The 17,414-nt window shown below is 34.9% G+C and overlaps 2 protein-coding genes across 3 annotated transcripts in view; one reads left to right on the top strand and one right to left on the bottom strand.

Annotated features, from left to right (window-relative positions):
* Nucleotides 1-4,037, bottom strand: part of LOC128211217 (protein mono-ADP-ribosyltransferase PARP14-like) — a 41,420-nt gene extending 37,383 nt beyond the window's left edge. The window contains exon 1 of one of the 2 annotated variants that reach the window (XM_052915747.1): nt 3,930-4,037. The gene's annotated coding sequence lies outside the window, so the exon portion shown is untranslated. The remainder of the gene's footprint in view (nt 1-3,929) is intronic. The other variant, XM_052915748.1, reaches the window with a different exon arrangement.
* Nucleotides 4,038-4,104: 67 nt separating this feature from the next.
* On the top strand, nt 4,105-17,350 carry LOC128211090 (uncharacterized). Its single transcript, XM_052915510.1, has 11 exons — nt 4,105-4,251; nt 5,984-6,072; nt 6,726-6,812; nt 6,993-7,553; nt 7,922-8,044; nt 9,447-9,565; nt 11,313-11,388; nt 12,139-12,284; nt 12,518-12,632; nt 14,122-14,201; nt 17,233-17,350. Exons 1-11 carry the CDS (start codon nt 4,179-4,181, stop codon nt 17,300-17,302), a joined length of 1,539 nt encoding a protein of 512 aa, XP_052771470.1. The 5' UTR covers nt 4,105-4,178; the 3' UTR covers nt 17,303-17,350.
* The last annotated feature ends 64 nt before the right edge of the window (nt 17,351-17,414 follow it).

Below are 17,414 nucleotides of genomic sequence, written 5' to 3'. Positions count from 1 at the left end.
TTGTTGTTGTTGTTGATGATGTTGTTGTTGTTGTTGTTGTTGTTGATGATGTTGTTGTTGTTGTTGTTGATGATGATGATGATGATGATGATGATGATGTTGTTGTTGTTGATGATGATGTTGTTCTTGTTGTTGATGTTGTTCTTCTTGTTAGTGTTGTTGTTGTTGTTAAGCATCCGCTTAAACTGGGCATACTACTATTACATGGTTCGCCCAATAAATTGAGCATATATTGTCTTGTTTCTGGTACCGATATAATACATGTTACCTGGATTTGTTAATACATGGGTTGCAAAAATAACATGTACGGAAACGGGAACTTGTGGACATCTTTTTGTACCCAACGTCATCATGGTATGTGCCCTATATGTGCACAAAGTACATGTTTTGAATAACATGTAGGACATGTCGATATCACGAGAAAAAGATATTAATTTGATAACAGTGAGTCGACGCGTACAAGTTTAGAGAGTAATTTTGCAAACGACTTTTAAACTCAACTGCAACTATTACTTCTTCGTTTAGCTAGACGTTCGCGTGTACTTGTACTCGTAGTGTTCTGGAACCTCTCTAATAGTATTTCAAATACAAGTAAATGCTTGAAATACAAGTAAATGCTTGAAAAACATCTCAATGTTTGAAATACAACTGAATGTTTAAAAACAACAACTGAATGTTAGAATTACAACTCAATGTTTAAAATACAACTCAATGTTTGAAATACGGCTGACGCTTCACGAATTCTATGGTGCAAATAAAATGCAATGTTACCTGGTGAAAAAATAATTAAATCATTCCTTATTGTATTTGTTCCTAAACGACTTTCACTATATACTTTATAGAACGATGTTTAAAATACACTGAAATAATACTTTATCAGATGTCAAATAGATATATGGGTACATGTGTTTAACTATGTTATGATAACAGTAGTTTTTAGGAAAAACAGTGTCATCACAAACAATTTCGAAAAACCTAGTGATCGCATTTAATGATTAACTTCCTTTTGTCGTATTTCAAATATTTATATTAAAAAGCCACATTTATATTCGATATAATTCATATAAATATAAAATATAAACAAACAAACTCAGTTTAAAAAGAAGCTAGAAAAAAAAAACGTGAAAGGATCACTTCGATTGACTTTAATCATTCAAACTCTTTGTTAAGCGTTTTAGGAAAATGAAACGAAACTAATCGCATGTTTGGAATAGCGCCAATTGATATATAAAGAGGTGTGTTCTATATTATGACATGACAAAACAGTTGTTGACTATATTTATCATGCACGTATTTTGTGCCATACAACCTAACAGCCATCAGACCCTGAAAAGATGTTACCATAGTTATTTATATATCAGGCTCTATTTTCGCTTTTACTTCAACGCAATTACTTTGTTTGCATTGTTTGGAAATAGATATAATTTGCACCAGGGCTGAACATTTCTATCTAAGAAATGAATGCTGTGTTTACAGCAGTATGCTTCTTTCACAACATGATGAAATGTAAATGTGATACGAACTTAGGAAGTTTCGGTGTTTAAGCCGAAAAAACGCGATTTAGAATACAACCTACATTTACACCCAATGAAATTGCAGATGGGCAATCATCAAGTACTAGGCGTAATCATTAAAGATATCGTGGGTGTTAAAAGGTCCGTCCAATGACACTCATCCGATACACACTCCCGGCGTCAGATTTTACATTGACAATGTGTCAGCCAATGAATTTTTTTCTATATCAGTTAGATGACCTGAATAAAATATTAATGATTAAGAAGGGCTCGTTTGCTAAGCTCACTCCGAAATTCTTAATCATTTAATATATGAATTCATGTCATCTAACTATAATTTAAAACTGAATCATCTCATATAAATAACCTAGTCACTTCGGCGAACATAGACATATATCGACTTACATTGGGTACTTACAGGGGACCAGTGTTGTCAGCAAATACTAAAATACCCGAAATGACCCTTCATCGTTGTAGCAGTAACTCAAATGCGTTATTATAATGCGCAATTTAAAAAACAGAAAGGGCAATTAAAATTAGTTTTAAGCATAGCGTAGCGTATCACGTGTTTATGCGTTTGGCACGAGTTCTACAAACCATTACACCAATTATTAACCAAAACGGCAGAAAAATGTATAAATACGTCGACGCACGATACTGATAACGTTAATTCATGCTAAAAAGCAGAAACCATGGTTGCAAACATGACTTCTCCAATTGAATACATGTAGGTTAAAAATTAACCATAACAAATACATTATATTGTAAAAATGTTCATCTTTTAACAATATTGGCTTCCAAATAAATGGTTAAAAGATAATAATTACCCGATGCAAAAGTATAAATACCCAGTCACAAAATGATGATTATCCGTGCCTTCAAATATATGGAATGTTATTGTACGGGAGTGATGTTGGGCGAGGCAAATGCTTGTTGTTGTTAAGCCTGCCGTAAACCTTTCGGGGTCAAAATTATTAATACCCCGGCTCGAAGATGTTCTGAAATGGTCGAGCTATTTTAACCTACAAGACCAAGTAACTATAAAATGCAGCGCAGGAAACTAAGATCTGAAATAAGTATCAATCTACTTCAAGGTTCACAAAAAGATAACTCAAAAAGATAACTAACAAAATAGTCTAATCTTTATATATGCCTTCTACATGCATTGTATTACAAAAATACAAAGATAAACAAGTTTAAAGGGTAATATTGATTTACAATCGTGTGATGGGGTAAGAAAATCCTCGTGCGGCTGTTTAAAAGTTATCAAGGTTGTTTCGTTTTCCATATATGTAGAACAACAACGGTATGTTTACATTATGAATAGGACGAGATGTTGTAAAGAGAGATAGAGAAATGATAATTGTTTGTTCCATTGTAGGATCGTAATATATCGATCTTGTACTAAAACAAGCATTTTTTTTCCTTTTATTAAATGCATAAAAAGGATTTTAAATGGCGGTTTATTTAATATTTTCAGAGAAGCGTGAACGTAATGTCATTTCGGAAATGACGTCATTGAAATTGTATCCAAGCACCGTGCGCGCTGAGGTTTGATTTGATAGTGAGAGCGGGCTAAAATTGAAAACAATAAAACATAACAAATTGTTATTTCACTGTCTTCAATGAACAGTGAATTATCATTCTCATTTCTCTAATAAATCTCTGTAAACAACCGAAAAAAATGCCAATTAAAGTATGTCTTTAAGGCATATAATATAGTTCACAGAAAAATCGGATGGTCCCAAAATGTGTTCATAGTATTAGCAGATAATGCATTGTTACGAAAATACTTGGCATTCAACTCATTATCCATGGCATTTTTCCACGTACAATGCATTCAATATCCATGGCATTTTTCCACGTACAATGCATTCAATATAGTTTTAATTTACTTTCTTAGACCTGCACGTTTTCTTCTCTTTGCTTAGCCTTTTCCACAATGGAACTATTGTAAGTCATGCTATTCGCTACATGTAGTGTTGTTGACCATGCTCTAATCTATGTATTATCTAATGCAATAGTAAAATTACTTGTTATACAAACCCTTTACTCAACCATTATCATATTAAATCAATGATGTTTTTGACCATACATGTATATCATTGCCTCGCCCAACAATAATCATGCGGTGCCTGTGCGACCATAAAACACGCATTTAAAGAAAAAATGTTACCACTGTCATTTATGTCAGCGCTGATGGAACTAATTCACAATGATAACCAATATTAAATAAGTAATCATTTTCCTAAAATTAAACAAAACAGCCATTCACGTATTAAATTTCAGTTACATTGAAAACGAAAGTAGACGTACGTTTCTGGTTAAAAAATACTTGTACAGTATTGAAATTATCGTAGTTACACCTTTGATCATTCATTGATTTAATTATAACGAATGTAAAAAAAAACATACTTGTTCTGTCTAAAAGCACTCACTCTATTTTTCCCTTTTCTTGAATGTTCAGTCGGATTGTTCTTTCGATTTGCTTCCTGGTTTTTACGTCGTTTGTGCGCATGCGTGAAGTTTTCAACTTTCGTTTTCAGCATGGTTCCCAGCCTTATATGAACAATTGATTTTAAAGTTAATAACCAGTCATGTCAACACACAACACAAATACAACTTGCAACTATAATTCGATAAAGCAAACCGTTCAACAGAAAAATGGGATTGTTTGATATAAAATTCAAAAGTTTCCGTTTAACATTGTGGTTTGTGTCATCAATCAGTGCATATGGTATGTTTTATCTTACATTAACTAAATTACCATGAATACGGACAGATCATTTTCGGACAAACAAATTATATATTTTAAGTTCAGTATTGTTTCTTATGTGATTCTTCCTTGAAGTTGGTTGTTCACCATAATGTGCTTCAATGTAAACTATTATGTACTCCTGCTTTGTAACATAATCAACTGCTTTACTATATCAACGAGACCCTAGTCCACCTAAATGGCCGTCAACGGGTCTTTTGATTTTTTTTTTTTCTCTGGCAGACTCTTGACGTCCACCATCCCAGCAAAAAGTAGCGAACGGTCCTTGCGCAGAGAATCCTTGTGTCCACAATTTTGCAATTATCTCCCGTTTCAAATTTAAATTTCTATGAAAATATTATTGCCTACTATTAAACACATCTTTATTTATGTCATTATGTAAAAAAAAACATGTTCAGTTATCATAAAACACTTAAATGTGTCAATTGTTTATCAAGAATCCCGATATCTGTTAATCTAGGACAAATCTGACTGGTTGTGTACATGTATAACTGTATTCGTGACCCAGAATATATTTATGTGAAAAAAACGACTCTAATAACTAAATTTAATCCAGTTTAGATCACTGTCGGGTAAATATTGAACAACTTTGTCATCTTTATATTCTTTCACCCTGTGTTAAATAGTAGAGAGTTGTAGTGTTTAAGGGATACATAAGAAATGTCAAATCAATAAAAAAAGTATCCCTGATCGCTCATTATTGTAGCTTTAGTAGATCCGTGCCTACAATGGCTACATTGTAAGTCTTAAGTATAATGTAGCCACTATAATGCGCATTAAGGGAACTTTTTTAACTTTTGGACAGTTATTATTTTCCCTTAGAGTCGCCAAAACAAAAAAATTGTCAAAGACTAAACGGCTGTTCATATGGACTAATGTATATAATGTACTGTTACTAAGCCAAAATTTTAAGGGGTGATGAGTTTTCTGACAGGGAACCTTTTTATCATTTGGAATTTTAATGTTTGCCTGTAATGAGTCTTCCGATACTAAGAACTGTAAAAAGTCTCCTGGTGGTTATCTAAATAATTATAATACTACATGTATGGACTCGGGCTGACACTGACTGAGTGACGTTTTCAGGGAATTATTCAACTGATGCATAGGTTGCCTTGATGCGCATAACTGTAATGTTGATGTTCTGTAAGGAAACCATTTTAAAGCTCAACTATGTTTGTTATGTTTTTTTAGCCAAAGGGGTGCCGACACCAAATTTGTATGAAGATACATGATGTGATGTGTAATGCACCAGTCAAATGTAACCACGGCCCCCCTAGGTCCGGGGGTATACCAGGGATAGCCAGGGAAATGGGTCGTGGTTTTACCTGCCAGGTGGCCCCGCAGTGCCAAGTGAATGCAGTGGTTTTGTTTTCACTTCAAAAATAGCAGAGAATGGGGGCATTTGGCGGGGATTTTACCAACAGTTTGTTCCCGATTTTACCCGGGATCTGCTGGACCGAATGTCCCTGCTATTCCCCGGACCTGGGGGTCATGGTTACATTTGACTGGTGCATAAAATGGATGTAATTCATCAAGTCACAACATTAGACTTTATTTTTTAAAGACAGGGATTCTACTGATCCCATTAATAAGTTTACCATATCAAAAACTGCAAAAAATATCTACTGACATTTATTTGGCACAGAAATTTATCAAATATCAAAATCAGTTAGCCTATTCTTTATAATTGCAGGTTGGATGTTAGTGGAATTTGGCAACGTACTGTCCTACGGACCACAAGCAGTAAAACACAAGAATGACCTTACAGAGCGACTTGTATCGGTAAGAACTGAATGATGGAGTAACCCTTCTCCCCTTTGGCATACCGAATACACCTCTTTTTTCTATCATAATGTTAAGTAACAATTATAATTTAAGTATTTGATGGGTCTGTGTACCAACAGAATAATGCCAAATCTTGAGTTTCTTCACAAAATCCTTAAATTTATAAGCCCCTGAATACTGCATACAAAAAAGGGGGATTACACCCTCCAGAATTAAGCCAACTTTTCAGCATTGTGTCATTGTGTATGTAACACATTACAAGATGATATACCTGATACGAAGAGCTACACTAAATTTATGTTTTATTGACATTTTTATAACTTCAGATATGTAATTTTTAGAGTGAAACAAGACACTCTGGAACAATCATATTCAGTTACTAATTTATAATGTACACTCAATTTTACAGCACTTCAATGTAACCAATATCTTGAAGCAGAACAGAAACATTTTGTTGATAATTATTGCTCATAAAGAGAATAATTTCTTTAAGTTACTGAATTATTTAGGTAAAAAAATATTTGAAATCATGTTTGATAAACATAAAATATTCTGTTTACCTAAATAATTCTATAACTTAAAGAAATTATTCTCTTTATGAGCAATAATTATCCATAAATTAAATATAATACAACAAAAAATGCCTTTAGTTTTCAGAAAGGTTTGCAGCCAAGCGAGCTCCCTGGTGTGTGCCAGGTGGCAGCAAAGCTCCAGCTATCACACTTTTCCAGAAGACGGTAGATGATTATATATATATAACTGTTTTGATTGTCTTATTCTTGTCTTTTTACCTGACAACATTCTTCCCAATGCACTAGCTTGTATTGCTGTTTTAATGAATGATGATTACCGGTAAAATATGAAACATTATAATTTTTTATGTAGTGATACAATTTGTGTAACAATATTTTTTTTAGCTGCTGTTCTACACAATGGATGGACAGACTCCACTGTTTTATGAGAGTCATGTGACAGACAGACGAGGGCAGAGCCATGGGTTCACGAGCATGTTTCCCCTCGGGACGCTTTACCAATTGACTCTTGAATGGAAGCAGGGCCCTGCAATACTGAGACACCACTTTCAGTTTTCAACGGCTGTTGAGGAGGAGCAATTCTTTGTTTATTCACACACTGCTTATATAGAACATGCAAACAAAACTGGAGAACAAATCAAACCATCAACAATACCTGCGTACATATTTCCTGTAGGGACGAGTTATTTTAAGAATTTTATTAAATTTGAGCCTGAATCTAAATATAGCTACAACTATATGGGCGTTGATAATAGTTTATCAGATGAACCGGGTGAGGTAAAAGATGCACCATCAAAAGATGAATATATATCCAAAGAGAGCACATTCCAATCTCATAGTTTTAACTCCGGACAATTTTCTGTGATGTCATATAATATATGGAATATGAATTCCAAACCAGCCACATCTAATAGTTACACCAAGCGAATGAATCGTGTGAAGAATGTAAGTAAATTGCACCAGACATATTTAGTAATACTGAAATAGTAGAATAATTTATCTGTTTACTTTACCACTGTGAACAAAAACAAAAAAATCTGCACATCCGATATCTTATCGACCCAGACGCCAAAACAGTGCTGGCTTTTAGATGGAAATCAAGCATTACTGGTGTAAGGGTCGTCAAGTTCCTATGTCCTGACTTTATGAGTAATAAAGCTTCATTTTCATGGAATTGTGGTATAATATCGACAAAGAAAAGGGTTTCAGACGTGGACCAAAATTGGGACTATATTAACATAAATTAGATTCATTGAGTACCATCATATATCTTTTCCTCATCTCAATGACGGACATGCGTCCATGTTTTTCAGGTGCTGCTGGGGGCGCGGCCAGATGTAGTTTGTATACAGGAAGTGCGGTATGCCGAGGGGATGGGTGGGGACATGGGGCCCGCACAGGTTGCCACTGTGGCAGACTGGTTACAGGAATATCAGGTAAGGTTAAATGCCCATTTCACTTAAATTTGCTGTTAAGTATATACTAAATTCAATAATTATTATACCATAATGATAAAAATAATATATTCTTCTTCACAATCCATGTTTCTTTTAAAAATGGAATTCTTATGTTACAGCAAATGAAAAATTAACATTGCTTGCAACAAAACTGAAGTAGATACAATATCCAACACAGTGTTGGATCAATCACTATAATTTCAGTTTGAGCTGTGAGCAAGGCACAATATTAAACTAATATCGACTATAATTTTCACAACAATGATGCGTTCACCTGTCAGGATACTTTGTTTATATTTCATTCCTAGTATAGAGTATTTCACTGTATAGTGTTCATTTACTGTAGAGTGTTCATCGCTGTATAGTGTACATCACTGTAAAGTGTACATCACTGTATAGTGTTTATCACTATAATAATACTATATTTCATTAATATACCCTATACTAGGAATGAAACATAAACAAAGTATCCTGACAAAGTATTTTTTTATATGGTGTATTTCTACTGTTTAGTATACATCACTGTATAGTGTATATTGCTGTATCATGTATATCTCTGTATATTATTACTGCATAGTGCACTGTATAGTGTATATTGCTGCATAGTTTACATCACTGTACAGTGTATATCGCTGTGACTTGTGCACTGCTGTATAGTGAACATCGCTGTAAAGAATATCATTGTATAGTGTAAATCCCTTTATGGTGTACATCCTTAATAGTGCTCATTACTGTATATTGTTTGTTGCTGTAAAGTTCACATCCCTGTTTATTAAACATCACTGTGTATAATGCTGTTTAGTGTTTAACTCTTAATTCTATATCGCTGTTAAGTTTATATCCCTGTATAGTGTACATTGCTGTATGGTGTATATTGCTGTATAGTGTACATCACTGTATGGTGTGCATTGCTGTATAGTGTTTATCGCTGCATAGTGTACATTGCTGTAAAGTGTATATCGCTGCATAGTGTACATTGTTGTATAGTGTCCATTGCTGTATAGTGTATATCGCTGCATAGCGTACATTGCTGTATAGTGTATATCGCTGCATAGCGTACATTGCTGTATAGTGTATATCGCTGCATAGCGTACATTGCTGTATAGTGTATATCGCTGTATCTTGTACATCACTGTATAGTATATATCACTGTATAGTGTATATCGCTGCATAGTGTACATTGTTGTATAGTGTCCATTACTGTAAAGTGTATATCGCTGCAAAGTGTATATCGCTGTATAGTGTACATCACTTTATAGTATAGAGCACTGTTTAGTGTATACATAAATAAAATAATTATTGAAAATAATAATAGATTATTCTTCACAACCCATGTTTCTTTGACGAAAAGAATCCTTATATAAAATCAAAACATTTGTAGTTTGTGTACGAGCCTGCCCAGATGCAGCCTAACACGATCCAGGACGGACGGACGGAGGAGGGCGTGGCCATATTCTCCCGCTACCCCATTGTGCACACACAGACTTACATGCTGTTCATGTAAGCAACATTTCTATCCTTTCTGAGCACAATATGAAGACAGCTCAGTGCTTAGCTTATTATCCCCAGCCGAATCGAAGGTCTTAGGATGGGGATATTGTATTGATGGTGTCTTTCTGTTCGTCACGCCATCCATGGGCATTAACAAATGTGTATATAGTTGGTACTAGAGGGTACTAATTCCTTTATTACGTATAGGACATAACTTTGTTAAGTTATTCTTATTTCTGAGTAGGGATGAGTGGGTATATTTTTAATATGGGAGTAATGGGAAATACCTTATGAAGGATGATATGCGAGAATGTCCATCCTTTTGTCTGTCCGTCCGTTACATTTTTCTGGCTGGAACCATATCGTGGTACAGATTGGTCAGATGATGTTCAAACTTAATCAGAATGTCCCCCTTCATAACATTTTGACCGCTTGTAAATGTGGGTCCCATGGGGTTAAAAAACAAAGTAAAATCTTTTGAACACTCGTGAGACATAACATTTGGCCTAACTTTATCTAAAAGTTTTCCTTGTTCAACTCTTGGATTAATTTGAAACTAGGTAAAGTGGTGTCAAAAACAAGGTCGTTAGGTTAAATCTTAGAAAAACAATTAAGGGGTTATATTAATGTTTGGAACACACTAGAGACACTAGATTTGGTCCAATATTCATGAAACTTTATCAGACTGTAAGGAACATACTAGAGGCAACATGACTGGTCATATATGTATTTGATTTAATCGGAATGTTTTTCTTTGATAACTTCAATGACTAGTTTGAAACTTGGGCATATAAGGTCAGAAACTAGGTCACTAGGTCAATTCTTTCAAAAATCATGTCTGAAAACTAACATTGGTATTGATTGGTCAAACTTCGTTCAAACTGATGTCAAAATGTTACCCTTTATGTCATCTAATTAGAGTTGAAAAAGTGGGTCACATGGGGTCAAAAACGAGGTAATTAGGTCAAATCTTAATGAAAGTTTGTAAACAAACAGAGGCAATATATCCCCTCCATTCTTTATGAATTTGCCTCCATGAATTCTTGGCCTAGTTTGAAACTATGTCACATGAGGTCACAAACTAGGTCATCGGGTCAAATCTTGGAAACACCTTTGAGGCTATATGTTTGCAATATTTTTCGTCCATCTGACCTTCATGAAATCTCTTTAGTTCTAAGCAGGGTAATGTGGGGTCAAAATATAGGTAAAATCTAAATGATTAAAGTAAATGCTACTCTATTTATGATATTCTTTTATTTCAAACAGTTGCAGCCAACACACTAGCGGCTATATTCTTGCAATGTTTCTTTTCCAATATGTGGCTGTGATGAAATCTTTTTTTAGTTTAAAACTTGGTCAAATTCTAGGTTACTATGTCAATTCTTAATGTTGTATTATATGTGATTTTTGTTTATTTCAAATAGTTGCTAACATAATCATATCTCATATTCAATGTTTATAACAGTCCATCACTCTGCATCCTATTGCATGTTTTGATTGGAATATTTCACCAACACATGATTTCCATGCCATCTACTTTTCCTAATCTGGCAGACAATATATATTCTTTTCATTGTTATAAATCTTAAATACCTTATAAACTCAACAGTTAGTTTTGCTGACAATATGACTGAAACATTTACAATAATGCTCATCACCTAAGCAGTTTGTAAACATTAATGAAACAATATGTAAATTTGAATTGAATTGGGGATTTAGAAGTCCTTTTAACAATTAATGCTTCTTATTTTTACAGTAACAGAAGTAATAGCGCCGATACTCACCAAAGAATCCTCTTACGAGCAGATATATACATACCAATTACTGGGGTGGTGAGTTACATACATTTGATTTGAATCTAGGTATTGATGTAATCACTTACATTTAGTAGATTTTTTATGTAATTATATAAAAAAAAGTACAAACCACTCATTATAATGTCATGAGGTCCGAAGTGCTCTGTGCTATTTCTTATATTATACTGCATTTTATAAATGTAGCTTGGAACTTTAAAAGGAGGTCTTTTCTGAATGGAAAGACATCTCATTCTGTATAACGTGCACATTTTAATTCAGATCACAGTCTTGTTTAGACTGGTACTCTTAAAATATATCTTTGGTGAAGTCTTCTCAGCGGTTACACAACTCGTCTTCAGCAAGCCTTATAAAAAAATAGTGTCTGGTTTATATTTAAAGGCCTGCTTAACTAGATGGTGAAAATTATACTGTTTAGAGGCCCACTGTCTCTTATAAGTAAAGAAGGAACATAATATCATATTATTATTTTTAGGTGTGATATAGTTGCAATAGTTTACTTGCTGATTTTCAGCTTGTCAGAAGTCTATTTTTCTTGAGTATCTATCTATAAAGGATAGCTAATGTGCTTCAACAATCATAACCCATAGTTAACATTGACCTTTTCCTCATCTTATCCGGTTTATCGAACATTACTTATGGTTGAACACAGCAAAATTATTCGTTTTCAAACTGTATCGATGTTTTTGTTAGTCTTCGCTTTTTATTTGATTTCAAAGGAACACATTCATTACTTGTTTTACCACATACACCATTTGCCCCCTGTAGGTACACGTGTTGACCACACACCTGTCCCTGAGTCACGAGGCACGGGAGGCGTCCGTCCGTCAGATCTTGGAGATCGTCAGTCAACTTCCAGGCCCGGCTGTCTTCGCTGGCGACCTGAACGCCGAGCCGCATGAGCCTGCTATGACGTAAGTAGAGAACAGACTTGACTGATGTTTCTCTTATATACTTAGGTATGTCTACTCTCGCAAATTGAATACTACAGAATGTCGAATTGATTCAAAGTATAGCTTATTGTCAACAGCGAAACCATCTTTGTATTTCCCCAGCATTCAAATAGGGTCTGCTTTCTCATAAGTGAGAATATATTATTGTAAAGTGCTATGGAGCTATTTCTGTTAGTGTATGTTTCGTTCTGCAGGTATCTGAGGGGTTTTCGATCCCAAGAAACCAAATTCCAGGACATCTGGCTTCACTCATATCCAGAAGATAAGGGCTTTACTTTCAATGCGCTCGAGCCCAACCTTACAAAGCGGGTAAGACATTGATGTGTTGTCTGTTAAAGTTCTTATAATGAAACTTTCTTCAGTGTTTTGTTACACACCTTGCAAGATAAATTAATGTATTCAAACATATATCTTTCTTAACATAATGGAAGTAATGCTGTCAGAAGTAGTAATAGTATATTGTATATATCTTGTTTGATTAGTAGTATAGTAGGCATACAATCAAAGTGTGATACGTTCAAGTTCTTACTTTTTTCTGTATACCTTTTTTTGGCTATTAAAGACGCTTTGTTGATGTTAATCTTTAAAAAAAATGATTAATTCTGATAATCATAATGTTAAAATTATGTTAGTATGCCTTCACAAAAATGGGGAGGGGTGCAGATACATTTGCCATTGTCCGTCCATGAGTCAATGGGTCCCGGCCAACCTATGTCCATTAGTCTGTGATTTTGTAATTATAAGGCGAACTTGTGTCTCTCAAGACTCCAAAAGTATGTTACCTAGAGTCATGAAACATTATGGGAATGTTAATGAGGTGATGTAATTGTGCACCTGGGGTTTTGTTTCATGCTGCACTTAGTAATACAAGAGTTATGGCCCTTGAATTAGCAAAAAATGGCATTTCTGGATTTGTGTCACTTAAAACACCAAAATTATATTACCTGGAATCATAAAATCTTAGGGGAATGTTTATGGGGTGGTGAAGTTGTGCATCTTGCGTTTTATTTCCCACTGCACTTAGTAAAACTAGAGTTATGGCCCTTGAATTAGTAAACATTCAATTTGGCATTTCTGGAATTGTGACGCTCGAAACTCCGAAACTATTTTACTTTGAGTCATGAAATCTTAGGGCAATGTTTAGAAGATGTGCACCTGGTGTTTCGTTTCCCACTGCACGTAGTAAAACCAGAGTTATGGCCCTTGAATAAGCAAAATGCCATTTCTGGAATTTAGTTGCTTAAAACTCAAAAACTATTTTACCTAGAGTCATAAAACCTTAGGGGAATGTAAAGGAGTTGATGAAGTTGTGTATCTGGGGTTTCGTTTTCCGCCGCACTTAGTGAAACTAGAGTTATGGCCCTTGAATTGGCATTTCTGGACATGGGTTGCTTAAATCTTCAAGACTACATTACATAGAGTCATGCAACCTTAGGGAAATGATAATGTGGTGATGAAGTTGTGTACCTGGGGTTTCTTTTTCTGTTGCACTTAGTAAAACCAGAGTTTGGCCCTTGAATTTGCAAAGATTGGCATTTTGGACTTGAGGTGCTCATAACTTCAAAAAAAATCACCAGGAGTCAACAAACCTTGGCGGAATGTTACTTATAATTTGGTGATGAAGTTTTGCACCTGGGGTTTCGTTTCCCACTGCTCTTAGTTTGTGGAACTCGTAATTTTGATGCACATTTTTGGAGAATGGATAAAAAGATTGTCCCAAATGCAACATATGGGGGCATCCGTGTCCTATGGACACATTTCTAGTTGGTAACATAGATACCCTTGCCCTTGTTTTCAGATTGACTACATTTTCCTGAAATCTGACCAGGGCTGCTGTACTGTTGAAGAAATCAAAGTCTTAGACGATGGAAAAAGAGGGTATGTAGGAGATTTCGTGCACTTAGTTGATACTGACCCTTCTTTGCAACAAATAAAATTGACGCCATAGTGTACATGTATCTCAAGTAACGGTGAAAAAGGATAATAGATTGAAGATAATTGTTTTATTTCGATGTAACATTGAAAAGAATCACCGATTGACCAAAAAAATCCATATCACGAGTGAGGAAGCTAACATTTAAGAAAAATTGTCGATAAATTTGCGTTAATTGGAATATGGCGTGAGATACATTACATTGTTTAGTCATTGAAGAAATAACATTGCATAGTGAACTCATGTCTACATTACTTTTATAAAGCAACACAATAACTGAACCGTTTAAAAGCAGTGAAATAATAATAGTTAAGATAACATGATTTTCCACCGAAAAGCATAATAGAAAAGTTTCATTTATTACTTAATTAAGGCATTTCACATTTTCATAATACATGTATGTGTTGTAAACAGTAGAATAATCACCTGGCATATAAACTTGTAAATATAATGAGATTATCTAGACTTAGCTACTACTTCGAACATATGAGCGATTTTCACACGGCAATACATAATCGGTGCAGATGTAAACAATCGGTATGACGACATGAAATTTAATGTAATATAAGACGTCATAACGGACTAAAATGGAAACTTGTGTCGTTCGAAGCATCGGATCACTCGAGCTTTAGCTCCGACCCCTGGCGTCCTCGAGCTATCGCAGTTTTATTATAGTAACCGAATAAGTGCTTATGGTGGTATTGCCAGATCTAAGCACCAGAGGCATATTCCATTTTGCCGGTAATGTGTAAGCTTATTTATACTTGCACTCGGGCCTTGCCCTTTGGCGAGTGCTCTGATAAGATTGTTAGTCATTTTATGTCTTATGGAGCATAGTGCACAGACAGAATGTTACCCTGGTTAGAGCTACCCTGGTTCATTTAAATGCACCAGTGTATAGCACTGGCACTCAGGACCCACATTTAACGTCACTCCCGGAAGACGATTTGTATTTTTTAGTGATGCGGCGAGAAATCGAACCTGCGACCCCTGGATTCACAGTCAAGTGTGTTACAACTAGACAATGGAAACGCCTTTTGCCTTTACTACTAAATATGTATACAGTCGAAACCTGTTGGCTCGATATCGCTTGGCTCGATTTCCTCTTTGGCTCGATCTGGATGTCAAATACCCATTTTTTTAAAATCTATTTAAGCCTTCTCGCTTGACTCGATATTCGCGAGGCTCGAAGTAGTTTGGCCTGTCCATGGGATACCGATCTAATGGGTTTTAACTGTATAGTATTTAATAACCAATGTAAATCTAATTGAAGTTTAAGAGTAAAATCTGAGTGTTTTGATTGGTCTAAAAAAATATCAGGTTAATAAACTGAATGAAATCACTGAAGCATATCTCAGGATATGGACTATATTGAACACTGCCCCTGGTCCCTCAAATTCATCAGTACTGCATGCTTCCAACAAAACAGTTCACATGAGCCTACAGCTATTGGCCTAATTGAACAATTGAAGTATGAACTTAATTGGAAACGCTAAAACCATAGGCGGCAGTTGCGTTGACATGACCGCCCCTATGGCCACACCCCCTCCTTAAAAACAGTCATTTTTTTCAAGACCAAAATTAATTGAATTATTTTGGGGGATTTGTTTATATATCTTTAGCTCGACTATTCGAAGAATATGAAGAGCTATACTATCACCCAAGCGTCGGCGTCTGCGTCACACCTTGGTTAAGGTTTTGCATGCACTCACACATAGGTTAATATCTCAGCAACTGCTTGAGGTATTGCATTGAGACTTTATACAGTGGTACTCAACCTTCCAACCTGCTTCATTAACCAAGTAAGAAAACTTTAATTTGCATTTAATGCAAATAATAGGCCTTTATTATTCAACTTAGAAATTCTTGTTATGGTTTTGTGTGCAAGCACACATAGGTTAATATCTCAGCAACTACTTGAGGTATTGCATTAAAACTTTATACAGTGGTACTCAACCTTCCAACCTGCTTAATTAACCAAGTTGGATAACTCTAGTTTGCATTTAATGCAAATAATAGGCCTTTATTATTTGACTTAAAAATTCTGGTTAAGGTTTTGCGTGCAAGCACACATAGGTTAATATCTCAGCAACTACTTGAGGTATTGCATAGAGACTTGATACAATGGTACTCAACCATCCAACCTACTTAATTAACCAAGTAAGATAACTCTAGTTTGCAATTAATGAAAATAATTGCCAATTTTTATTCAACTAAGATATTCTAGTTAAGGTTTTGTGTGCAAGCACACAAAGGTTAACATCTCAACAACTATGTGAGGTATTGCATTAAGAATTTATACAATGGTACTCAACCATCCAACCTACCTAATTAACCAAGTTAGATAACTCTAGTTTGCATTATATTCAAATAATGGCCCCTTTTTTAGACATAGAAATTCTGGTTAAGGTTTTGCTTGTTACCACTTTTAAGTCAATACCTCAGTGAATACATCATGTATTGCATTGAAACCTTACACACATGCTCCCAACCATTTAACCTTCTTCTTTAATTAAGAAAGATAACTCTATCTTTTATATTATATAATTTTTGCCTCTTTATTATTCGACTAAATTCTGGTTAAGGTCTTGCATGTTAGCATACATAGGATAATATCTCAGCAATTACTTGATGTATTGCATTGAGACTTTATACAATGGTATTCAACCACCCAACGTAATTGAATAACCAAGTTAGATAACTGTATTTTGCAAATAATGGCCCTTTATTATTAGACTAAAAAACTCTGGTTAAAATGTTCCATGTTAAAACATTTATGTTAATATCTCAGCACATCATGTATTGCATTGAAATCTAATCTAACAGTGATCCATGCATGTTTCGCCAAAACCTTTCATTCCTTACACTGAAAAGCGGCGGAATAGTCGAGCGCGCTGTCTCTGTGACAGCTCTTGTTAAGGTTTATATTAAGGCTTTTGTGAATCCATTCAATATCTTGATGGTCCTATATTTCAGGGCATCAGCAGCCTCGGACCACGTTCCTGTCCTGGCCAGATTCTCACCGCATAAATCAAACGTCTCTTGACACATATGTTTTTATGTTATATTTATTTAATAAATTGTTGAAGTTAAACATTTTTTTATTTGAATACCTCATTAAAGGGAGAAGGCACCAGATGATACAATTGAAAGGAAAA

This window comes from Mya arenaria, chromosome 12 (genome assembly GCF_026914265.1).
Source record: "Mya arenaria isolate MELC-2E11 chromosome 12, ASM2691426v1".
In the NCBI taxonomy this organism is placed as follows: Eukaryota; Metazoa; Mollusca; class Bivalvia; order Myida; family Myidae; genus Mya; species Mya arenaria.
This window is presented reverse-complemented; position numbering and strand designations above follow the sequence as displayed.

Coding starts and splice junctions, on each gene's coding strand:
- LOC128211090 (XM_052915510.1), top strand. CDS start 4,179: ATGGGATTGTTTGATATAAAATTCAAAAGTTTCCGTTTAACATTGTGG. Junction 6,073..6,725: donor TTACAGAGCGACTTGTATCG/GTAAGAACTGAA, acceptor AAATGCCTTTAG/TTTTCAGAAAGGTTTGCAGC. Junction 8,045..9,446: donor ACTGGTTACAGGAATATCAG/GTAAGGTTAAAT, acceptor AAACATTTGTAG/TTTGTGTACGAGCCTGCCCA.